Raw genomic sequence first — 12,105 nt, 5'->3', positions numbered from 1 at the left:
ATAAATACATTTTTGATTGAATTGTAGCTCCCTGTGTCTATATAGAGCTATGGAGGATATTAATATTCTGTCTGTATTGTAATAAAAAGTAGTATGTGAGCTGTAAATATACAATTAGCAAATATGGATTTGTTTAAATGGCTGAAAACTGCTGATTTGCTCTAAATGCTGTAGAATTCACCCTCCACTAAATGAAGACCATGTTAATTTGTAGATCTGCAGTAACATGCCGTGTACAGGTTCTTAAATAAGAATGTGTTCATTATATAGTATAATGCTGTGAAAACTACAGTAACTTGTTAAGCATGACATTTAGCCCTCTTTAACCGCCAGCGAAAGTCATGCAGTGTATGACGGGCTAAAACTCGCATCCGACTTCAGTTGCAGATAATTTTGTCTGACAGCTGACCGACTCCATCATCAGCCAATAAAGACAAACATGTAAGGCATGGCACGGCAAGTTTATTTATATAGCACCTTTCATACACAACGGTCATTCAAAGTGCTTTACACATTAGAAAAGTCAAATTAAAAAACATGTAAAAGAATAACATTAAAATGGAAATAAAACCTAAAATAAAAATGAAGCATGATTGATTGAAACATGATTAAAACAAAGAGAAGTAAAATTAAAACATGTTAAAGAACAGGAAAGAATTGGAAATAAAAATAAAATAAGAATAAAGCATGAATAAAACATGATATAAAAGTGCCGTTACAGAATAAAAGTGGGCGGAGCTGCAGTGTTTTAAACTGAGCTGAAAGCCTGATCAAACATGTAGGTTTTCAGTCTGGATTTAAAAGTGTTTAGTGTTGGTGCTCTTCTAATGCTCTCTGTTAACTGGTTCCATTTAAGAGTAGCATAGTAGCTAAACGCTGCCTCTCCATGTTTAGTATTTACTTTAGGCAGCACTAACTGACCAGTTCCTGATGATCTGAAAGTTCTGCTCGGCTCATATTGCTGGAGCACATCAGATAAATATGCTGGTCCTGCACCATTAAGACATTTATAGACCAGTAACAGAACCTTAAAATCTATTCTGTAGCATACAGGTATGCAGTGTAGGGATTTAAGGATGTGCTCCCTTCTTTTACTCCTTGTGAGAACTCTGCTGCATTCTGGATCAGCTGAAGCTGTTTGACGGTCTTTTTTGGAGTACAGTAATCAATCCTACTAGAAATAAAGGTCTGATTTAGACAGAAAATCTCTAATCTTATTTATGTTCTTCAGGTGATAAAATGCTGATTTAGTGACGGCTTTGAAATGACTGTTAAAAGTGAGATCCGAGTCCATTTGTGCACCAAGATTACACACAGGTTTTTAGATTTTAGGCCTCCTGAATCCAGATTTGTGCCTCTTATTACTATTCCCAAATAAAATAATCTCTGTTTTATCTTTATTTAACTGAAGTAATGTACTGAAGTAATCCTTTATGTATAAAAACACACACAAACCTAAATTTCCTTCGGGATAAATAAAGTATCTATCTATCTATCTATCTATCTATCTATCTATCTATCTATCTATCTATCTATCTATCTATCTATCTATCTATCTACATAAAATCACATGGAAAGTAATTTCAGCCTTTTTTATTTCATTCTAATTTACCGTTCCATCATATTACACTGCTCAAAAAAATAAAGGGAACACTCAAATAACACAATATAACTCCAAGTAAATCAAACTTCTGTGAAATTAAACTGTCCACTTAGGAAGCAACACTGACTGACAATCAATTTCACCTGCTGTTGTGCAAATGGAATAGACAACAGGTGGAAATTATTGGCAATTAGCAAGACACACTCAATAAAGGAGTGGTTCTGCAGGTGGGGACCACAGACCACGTCTCAGAACCTATGCTGTCTGGCTGATGTTTTGGTCAGTTTTGAATGTTGGTGGTTCTTTCACACTCGTGGTAGCATGAGACGGACTCTACAACCCACACAAGTGGCTCAGGTAGTGCAGCTCATCCAGGATGGCACATCAATGCGAGCTGTGGCAAGAAGGTTTGCTGTGTCTGTCAGCGTAGTGTCTAGAGGCTGGAGGCGCTACCAGGAGACAGGCCAGTACACCAGGAGACGTGGAGGAGGCCGTAGGAGGGCAACAACCGAGCAGCAGGACCGCTACCTCCGCCTTTGTGCAAGAAGGAACAGGAGGAGCACTGCCAGAGCCCTGCAAAATGACCTCCAGCAGGCCACAAATGTGCATGTGTCTGCACAAACGGTTAGAAACCGACTCCATGAGGATGGTATGAGGGCCCGACGTCCACAGATGGGGGTTGTGCTCACAGCCCAACACCGTGCAGGACACTTGGCATTTGCCAGAGAACACCAGGATTGGCAAATTCGCCACTGGCGCCTTGTGCTCTTCACAGATGAAAGCAGGTTCATACTGAGCACATGACAGACGTGACAGAGTCTGGAGACGCCGTGGAGAGCGGTCTGCTGCCTGCAACATCCTTCAGCATGACCGGTTTGGCAGTGGGTCAGTAATGGTGTGGGGTGGCATTTCTTTGGAGGGCCGCACAGCCCTCCATGTGCTCACCAGAGGTAGCCTGACTGCCATTAGGTACCGAGATGAGATCCTCAGACCCCTTGTGAGACCATATGCTGGTGCGGTTGGCCCTGGGTTCCTCCTAATGCAGGACAATGCTAGACCTCATGTGGCTGGAGTGTGTCAGCAGTTCCTGCAAGATGAAGGCATTGAAGCTATGGACTGGCCCGCCCATTCCCCAGACCTGAATCCGATTGAGCACATCTGGGACATCATGTCTCGCTCCATCCACCAACGTCACGTTGCACCACAGACTGTCCAGGAGTTGGCGGATGCTTTAGTCCAGGTCTGGGAGGAGATCCCTCAGGAGACCATCCGCCACCTCATCAGGAGCATGCCCAGGCGTTGTAGGGAGGTCATACAGGCACGTGGAGGCCACACACAATACTGAGCCATATTTTGACTTGTTTTAAGGACATTACATTAAAGTTGGATCAGCCTGTAGTGTGTTTTTTCACTTTAATTTTGTGTGTGGCTCCAAATCCAGGCCTCCATTGGTTAATAAATTTTATTTCCATTGATGATTTTTGTGTGATTTTGTTGTCAGCACATTCAACTTTGTACAGAACAAAGTATTCAATGAGAATATTTCATTCATTCAGATCTAGGATGTGTTATTTGAGTGTTCCCTTTATTTTTTTGAGCAGTGTATATTAGCACTATTGCAGCAGCTGGAATCCACAACTTCTGCACCATTTGTAGCCGCCAAGTGTTTTGCTTTCACCAGCTCTTTATGTAACATGTAGAGACCATGCTGACCACGTCTCCCAACCCACTGCTTCACCCAACAACATTTTTACACTTTTTTTTTCTTCTGCACAAATAGCAGCACAAACAACGACTGCAGCAAGTTAGTGCACATCCATGTTGGCATTGAATCTCCTATGTAATGTGAATGACGTGCATGGTGGTGTATGTGGTAATGGAATCTGTTTGTGTAGTGTATGCCCAGTTGTGTGTAGTGGGTGCTCTATACTGGTTCCGATTCTATAAAAATGAGCAAAAACCTTAATGTAATGTATCCAGTCTAATTATAGTTCGCTGCCACTTACTCGTGTAGTGTATTAAATGCTTTACAGTGAAGGACATTGCATGTGCAAGTGAGAAAGCATTTCAGGTGTTTCTTGATGTCACATTCATACCGTCAAAACCTTTCTGATTTGAGTTAGTAGATTTAGGGATATATTTATTTATATAACTAAATTAAAATATCTTGTGTGTAACAGATATTAAGGTAAAGTGTGCACCTACTATTGTATTATATATGAACTAATTATTTGATATTTTTTGCTTTAGAAATCTCACTGAATATGCTTGAAATGATATACTGACCTGTTTAATATTGTGCAGCAGTGGTAACTTGTCTGTACAGATGATTCCTATATATTATTATGCAACATTACATGTTTTGTAACTTTTGAGTTAAGCAAGTCTCTGTAAGAAATGTTGCCAACCGAAATGAGTTGGAATGATCTGTAACCAAGATTAACTTCCTTATCATCAAATGCAAGTTGCACAACTTTATAAAAAAAGCAGGTTGAAAATACAAAGTAACTTGAAGTGAATTAAAGGTCCTGCATTTATTTAAATTCACCCTTTGCTGCATTGCTAGCACCTCATAACAGGGTTCCAATTTATATACCATATTTTTGGCACTATAGGGTGCACCGTAATGTAAGGCGCACTATCAATGACCGTGTTATTTTTTTTTTTAGCCTATTTACATACATAAGGAGACACTATAAGGAACTTCTAATTCAGCAGGTCTCGCTGCTGGGTGGTGGAGGGGGGATAGCTAACTAAGTTAAGTTAAGCTAAGTAAACAAAGCTATAATAATAATGAAAAAAATCCAATTAAAAGAGCTCTACATAGATTTCTCTCCTGAAAACTGTTTATTTGGGTGAGTAAAGCGCTTCCGTTTATTTATAGTAAACCTAGATTTTTTAATTTCACCAGGCAGAAGCATTAGCATTAGAGGCTAACCGCTAGCAGTTATTAGCTAATGCCACCCAACAGCGCTACACTGAGAATCCCTGAGTATTCCAGTAAACCAGGGCGATATTAGCTAGCGGTTCGTCCCTTGTAGCTTGTTTTAACACGGTAAACATGCAGACTACAGTCCGATATACAGTACTCACCTCTGAACGGCAAAAGAGCTGGAGTGGTAATGCTAATGCTGTTCCAGCAGTGCTAGCTGGGGTTAGCAGCAGGCTACAGGCCGATAAAACTCACCTCTGAACGGGGAAATAGAGGTTAGCGGCTAGTGCTAATGCTACTCCAGCCCCTGTGCTGGAGAACTAAACTGAAGTATTGTGCTGTACTTAAGCGGAGTGGCTTTATTGCTCCTTACAACCTGACTGGTAGACTTCGTGTTAGGCACACTGGATTGAAAGGCACACAAACGATTTTTGGGAAAATTAGAGGGTTTTAAGTGCACCCACATTACTTTTAACTGTTATTTCTTTGCAAATGGCCTTTTTTCAATGTGTGAAACTGATCAATGTTCTGCATCTTGTGGTATGGCCTCTATAGCTTCACTTTTGCACTGTAGAGGTTGCTGGTGGTGGCGCCCTCTGCTGTTTTGGGCTTTTATTTTACAGCTCTAACAACAGACCCTTTTTAACACTGTAATGCTTATCCGCCATTTAAATCCAGCTGTGAGTTTTTTATTTATTTATTTTTTTTACGCATCATCTATATATAAACAGCAGCTAAATATACATATATGAAGATCAAAGTCTATAGAATGTTCAGGCCCATCAATAGTTGTATTTTTTACTTTAATTTTGTGACTTTTTTTTTGCTGCTTTAGTTGTAATCACTCTCTTTTGCTTTTACAAACTGTATTATCTGCTTGTTATTGTTGTTCCTTAACGTTTAACAAAATTGTTGAAATATGGTTAAATGTAGTTACCTAGTGTCTATCTCCTTTAAGTACTAATAAAAAAGTGAAATGGTTTGAAAATAATCATTCTTGTTTAATGTTGACAGCATTTAGTAGCACAATATGTCAATCTGAGTATTTGTTATTATAAATGTCTTAATTTCTACATTAAAAGATCTCTCACATTAGGTGATAAAACATGCATTATTAGCTATCCTAACACGAAATCAACACAACAGAAGATTTACAGAGCCCCTTGTCAGTGGTGTTAATGATCAGTGCCTTATTTAGAAATAGAGTCTGTGAGGAAGTAAAGAGGTGTGACAGGGTAAAGAGATGATGGCAGGAGGTCTATAAGAAGAGCAAATATGAGAGTGAGACACTGCAGGAGGAGAGAACAGCAGTAAAGATGAAGAGAACAGTGACTGTTACTTTTCTGTTGCTGCTGCTGCTGCTGCAGATCAGCCTGCAACAAACTCGAGCTGCAGCTGATCCGAAGTCACTAAAACGCTCTGATGATCTGAAAAACATTTTGTACGAGCAAGGAACCGCGCTGGCTGAGATGAAGACTCAGGTGAAGTTCATAGAGAAGGAGAACGGAGGTAGGGTCTGCTGTAACACGAGACTGTTAGCCCAACACTGAGACATTCTGTAACTGAAACTGTCCACTGGTTATTCCACTTTTACCAGATTCTGAGATAGTTCAAAGTTTTTTAATCAAACCTGATTATTTATTTCCCAGACCTGAAAACCAAAATGACCAGACAGATCAAACGTTCCAGGCAAACTGAGAGTCAGCTGGAGAGCCTAAAGAAAGAAATGGCAGGTAATGATGTATTATGTATTATTGTGTATTATGTATATTATGTATTATGACATATTTTCTTGAAAATACATGTTTCATGCATAACTTTTGGCTATAAAAGTGTTTAAAATGTGTGCAATTAAAATTCATTTTAGCAGAGCAGAAACTCAATGAATGAATAGCAGGCACATACAATATCATGAAAAATTAACTATCCGTCCCACTTTCAAACTACTTCTGTATGTGCCATAACAAAACCAGGCAACTTATTGTAAGAATCTAGGAAAGTGATAAATCCATACAGTATCATTTATAAAACTTAAAAATAATAATAGAGTAATAGAGTAATAAAAGCTACACACTGCTGCCATTAACAGAGATGTACATGTTTAGTTGTCCACACTGGGAAGGCCTTAGCTTAAATTTCCTGATGTCAACATTTTATGTATAATAAAAAATAGTTTATAATCACGTCCATACTCATCTTTCTTATTTTTTTTTTTTTTTTATGATCCTCGTCTTTGTCCTCATAACTGCAGCACAGTTGTCGGAGGTGTCTGTAATAAGAAGCTCACTGGTGAATGTTGAGGCTGAAATGGGGAAACTGAAGAAGGAGAATGAAGGTAAAACACTAAACTCCTCCAAAACTGCAGTAACAGAACACAGTCAGCGCTGAATACATCAGCCTGTCTCTAAAGTGTTTCATTTCTAACAGATCTGAAGAAGAAAGCGTCTACAGCTGAGGGTTATCTGAAGACTCTAAAGAAGGAAATCACAGGTAAACTAGTGGTTTTCAGGTTTTTTTTAAAGCCAGTATACTGTAAACACACAGAGTTATAAACACACAGATGTTCTCATGACTCCGGCTTCCGCTCTGTGTTCTCAGAAAAACTGCAGGTGGTGTTCTCAGCAGGGCTGTCTGCATCTGTCGGACCTCTGAGTGGTCTTGGTGTAGTGGTCTACACTAAAGTCTTAACAAACACTGGAGGAGCTTACAGTCCAAGCACAGGTAAAACTACCAACATAAAATAACCCAGTTTTCACCACCTACAAGCTTATTTTATTAAAGATTCACTCTGAATATTACTGTTATTAAAGCCTTATACTGGACATTAATGTTATTAGAACTTCATTCTGGATATCAATGTTAGTAGAAAGGAGATTCACTCTGTCACAACAATACATTTATCAGCTTACTGTACAATATATGGTTATGACCTCAATCATTTTTGCTGACCTCAACATCGACTAGGATTTTTTCCATGGAAAGCCCAATAAAATCAATATTGGTTTAAGCTTTGTTTAAAAATAATGTTCTATTTTATTTATATTTCAGAACCATCACCTGAATATTATTAATAATTAAAACTTTTTTTGCTGTTGTTTGCTTTAAAGCTCACCTTCCGCGAAAATCCGATTTTTCTTGTTTTTTGTGGAATACAGTAGGTCTCTCCGAGTTGAATGTGTACACCTGCACATTAAACTGTTTTGCAGCCCCCATTGTCTGCAGGAGCTAAGCAAAGAAATCCCCCCCCCCCCCCCTCCGAAAAACGGGTGAATTTTGAATTATCTTTCTGCCTACGTAGGCAGAAACTCACAGACCAGCCCACCTTGGCTCGAGAAACTCCCAGAGGCGGAGCTGAAGCGACGCAACATCACCGCTCATCAGTTAGGAGGTGGGAGGCAGTGAGCGGCAGAGCGGTGGAGGGGCGTCGCAGTGCTCCTAGCCAATCAGAGGAGAGATATTTGCATGCTGTTTGCATGTATGAATATTCATGAGCAAAGCTGGAATCCGGTCATTTTGGACACACCCCTAAAACAGTCCATTAAAAAAGAGCTATACAGAGACACCTGAGCACTTTTTTTTTTACAAAAACGGCTCACATGTCATTCATTCATACTAGAGACCACAACTAGACATTTTAAAATGGACGGAAGGTGACCTTTAAAAAGATATCTACACTGTAAAAATGTCCTATTCTGTTTTACTCTACATTGAATTTCAGCATAATACTTTTTCAATTGTCTCCTGTAATAATGTCCGCACACCCATAACTCACCATCAGTGTGTAGTGTTGCATTAGGGCTACCTTCTAGGGCTGAACGATTTTGGAAAATAATCTAATTGCAATTTTTTATCTATAAATTGCGATTGCGATTTAAAATGCGATTTTTTTTTGTCTTCTCAAGTATTTTTCAACAACAGAAGCAATAAATCAATCTGTTTAATAATAAACAATGTCAGATTTATTTAAAGCACAGATAACAATAAAGCAAAAAAATCTATGCTTTTCCTTTTCATCATTTGTTTTTTTTTATAGAAAAATAAATAGATAAATAGCTTTTCCTTTTCACCATTTTTTTTTAATTAGGAAAAACAATAGATATACAAAATTTAACTTACTGCTCTCCAGCTAGTAACATCATGAAAAATGAAAGTGCAAAAAACATAAAGAGAATCTGCTTTAACCAACTCGTTATTTTCTGTATTTGAAGATGCAGCACTGGTCGTTGGCATTTTAGCCTTGCAAATACCACACGAGGCTTTGTGGTGTTTTTTTAAATGCTGAAAAAGGTTTGTAGTGTTACCTCGCGTCGTAGCAACAGTAGCAAGGCACGTTTAGCACAGTACCTGACGTTGAGCAGCATCTTCTTTTTTAAAGCCAAAGTAATTCTACACAACTGATGTGTTCCTTCGAGCCTGAAGCCATTGTGCAACAAGGGCGTGTTCACACCTGTAGTTTGTTTCTAATGAGTTTGTTTACTTGGAGCGTTTTCTCGCTCTGTTCGGTCTGGTTTCCCACAGGCATAAATGTAAACGCACCAAAATGCGCATCAATAAACCACGCGAGCAGCCTGTGTCCTCTGATTGGTCAGAGCTGTCTGACATGGGAGTACATTAAATATAAATATACGAAAAAAGTAAATACAGCGAGAAGATTTTGTGTTCCAGCGCAAATATCTGTGCTTTAACACTGAACGCTGAAACACTGCACTTTCAAACACAGTGTTTCTTACAGTGATTTATACATAATAAACAGAGTTACGCGGCTGTGAGCTATGAATGCAGCGCAGATTTATACATAATAAACAGAGCAGTGAATGCAGCGCGTGCATGGACACAGTGTTGATGTTCACAGCTGTGGTAATTAGCGTTATCTAGCTAATATATTAGTTTAAACTATGCTTGCTTTTTTAGCAGTTTAGCTCAAATAAATGGCTTATATTTAATAGCTGGATCCGATCGAGACCGGATCACGTTCTCACCACAAGCGAACCGCTCCAGAGTTCGTTTGGTACTGGACCGAGACCACCTCCTCTAGCTGGTCTCGGTCCGGTTCTTTTGATCCGCACCCCAGTGCGATTACTGTTTGTACACCTGCTCAATCGAACCGCACTAAAGTTACAAACGGACGAGAGTTCATTTTAACCGAACCAAATAGTGCTGGTGTGAAAACGCCCTAAAGTGCGCTGTGTTGGCTTCACTTCTCCACCTCCCTGCCTTCTGCTCGGGTATGCTCTGCTCGTCCTCGGCTTGGCTCGCTCCCAAGTCACGTGACCAGTCAAATCGCAGCCAGTGCGGTTAGAGAATCGCGTTTTAAATGCAATTAATCGTTCAGCCCTACTACCTTCCCTCTGTTATTCAGTTAAAATTGAGGAACATTATTACTAGTAGGAAAACCTTCATATATATTATATTTGTATTCAATTGATCAATTGATATTATTAATCTATGCTTTTTCAGGGTAGATTATCTTTACTTTAATGCAGTTCTCAGCCAGATTAAAGTCACACTTTGCAGTACAGAAAATGGTAATGTGCTCTTATGACCGTCAGCCATCATTTCAAATGTAACTGAATGCCCAAAGAAATGTGGCCCTGGTTGGCATGAATACACACAGATAGTAAGTGAGGGTTGGGGGACACGTCCATGCTGTATTTTCGAGGCATTTGTTGGCCCCAGGCAAAATGCACCGAACAACCACTTATTAAACCAACCCGACGCTATATTACCAGCCAGTGCAAAAAAAGCTGCACTAACTGTTCTAGTTTGGTTCTAGCATTGACTGCCAGACAAGTAGCTGACCGAAACATTACCAAAATATGTTGCTGCTAGCCTACCTGCAGCTACATTACACCATTTGTAACAATAGTCCTAATTCAATTAATTAATTTTATTAATGTCATTGTCTGGGGCCCCAGTCCAGATTGATTTCGGCCGTAGGCAATTGATTGGTCTGCTTGCCTTGTTGCAACAGGCCTGGCAGCAATGTTCTGTATTTAACAGAAATCCATTTTCCTGTAAACTTATATACATTTGCTACAGTGTGCATTATTATTATTCTATTGTTTTGATCTTTATATTAGTATAATAAAACACCCTCAAAATGACAATATAATTAAGCACAATTATTTAAACTAAATAATTGTTATATTTGTTTTTGTGACAGGCCTTTGGGATATCAATGTTGGTAGAACCTAATTATGAATAATAACGTTATCAGAACTTCATTCCGCAGGTTATTAATGGTCACCTCTTGTTTCAGGAGTCTTCACAGCTCCCACTGCAGGCATCTACTATTTCAGATTCACCGCCTGTGGATCAGCCAATGGTCAGTATTCAGGTGTAAGTCTCTACAGAAACCAGGAGAGGCTGACTCACCTATCTGAATACAATAATGATGGATACCCTAGACACTTCTCTGGAGGCATCGCCATACATCTCTCTGAAGGAGACGCTGTTACCGTCCGTCTCCCAAGTAGTTATCGTCTGTATGAAGACTCCTACACTCGCAATATTTTCAGCGGCTTCCTTCTCTTCCCTATGAACTCCTGATCCTTCTGTGAAACAAGATCTACACAATTCTGAATTTACAAATAAATCTAAACCTGTGATGAAATAATTTGCATTCTTTTTCTGTATTTAGACCAAAATAATATCAAAATTTTATCAAAATAATATCAATTTCAAAATAAATATTATTAGATGTGTGGAGAGATTTTATGTCTGTTAAAGGGGATGATGTTCTTGTCTTTAAAGGTTATAGATATTTTAAAAAACAAGTTTATGTTGTGTATGGGTTTTTGTATAACTGTATGCTTTCAATAAAGAACTGATTTAAAAAAAACATACATATTTTTACTTACACTGCTGAATACGTACTGTATGTATATTGGACAGCCTTGACAGAATTCCATTATGTTGTTTAAAAAAAATGTAAAAAAAAAAAAATAGTATACGACTTCTGTGTTCAATCAAACTCAGGTATTACAGTTTTTCCCAAATGTTTACACAAAAAATGTGGAACTATGCACACAAATCCAAAAACATGAAGCTCATGTGTCAACATTGTGACTCCAAACTGCTAAACTCTAAACACAATTTTATATGTTCTCACTCAAATATCATTCTAAATCACAGCTTTGCAAATCGCTAAATACAAATTTCATCATTTAGAACACCTTGGTCACCTAAGAATCACTGCCCCTCAAATAAGAAACCTTAAAGGTCACCTTCCGCGAAAATCCGATTTTTCTTGTTTTTTGTGGAATACAGTAGGTCTCTCCGAGTTGAATGTGTACACCTGCACATTAAACTGTTTTGCAGCCCCCATTGTCTGCAGGAGCTAAGCAAATAAATCCCCCCTCCCCCCCTCCGAAAAACGGGTGAATTTTGAATTATCTTTCTGCCTACGTAGGCAGAAACTCACAGACCAGCCCACCTTGGCTCGAGAAACTCCCAGAGGCGGAGCTGAAGCGACGCAACATCACCGCTCATCAGTTAGGAGGTGGGAGGCAGTGAGCGGCAGAGCGGTGGAGGGGCGTCGCAGTGCTCCTAGCCAATCAGAGGAGAGATA

The 12,105-nt window shown here is 39.0% G+C and overlaps 1 protein-coding gene across 1 annotated transcript; it reads left to right on the top strand.

The window, feature by feature from the left end:
• The first annotated feature begins 5,775 nt into the window (after positions 1-5,775).
• On the top strand, positions 5,776-11,336 carry LOC111195003 (collagen alpha-1(X) chain). Its single transcript, XM_022680818.2, has 6 exons — positions 5,776-6,044; positions 6,185-6,268; positions 6,787-6,870; positions 6,963-7,025; positions 7,134-7,256; positions 10,795-11,336. Exons 1-6 carry the CDS (start codon positions 5,852-5,854, stop codon positions 11,082-11,084), a joined length of 837 nt encoding a protein of 278 aa, XP_022536539.2. The 5' UTR covers positions 5,776-5,851; the 3' UTR covers positions 11,085-11,336.
• The last annotated feature ends 769 nt before the right edge of the window (positions 11,337-12,105 follow it).

The sequence above is a fragment of the Astyanax mexicanus genome, chromosome 1 (genome assembly GCF_023375975.1).
Source record: "Astyanax mexicanus isolate ESR-SI-001 chromosome 1, AstMex3_surface, whole genome shotgun sequence".
In the NCBI taxonomy this organism is placed as follows: domain Eukaryota; kingdom Metazoa; phylum Chordata; class Actinopteri; order Characiformes; family Acestrorhamphidae; genus Astyanax; species Astyanax mexicanus.
This window is presented reverse-complemented; position numbering and strand designations above follow the sequence as displayed.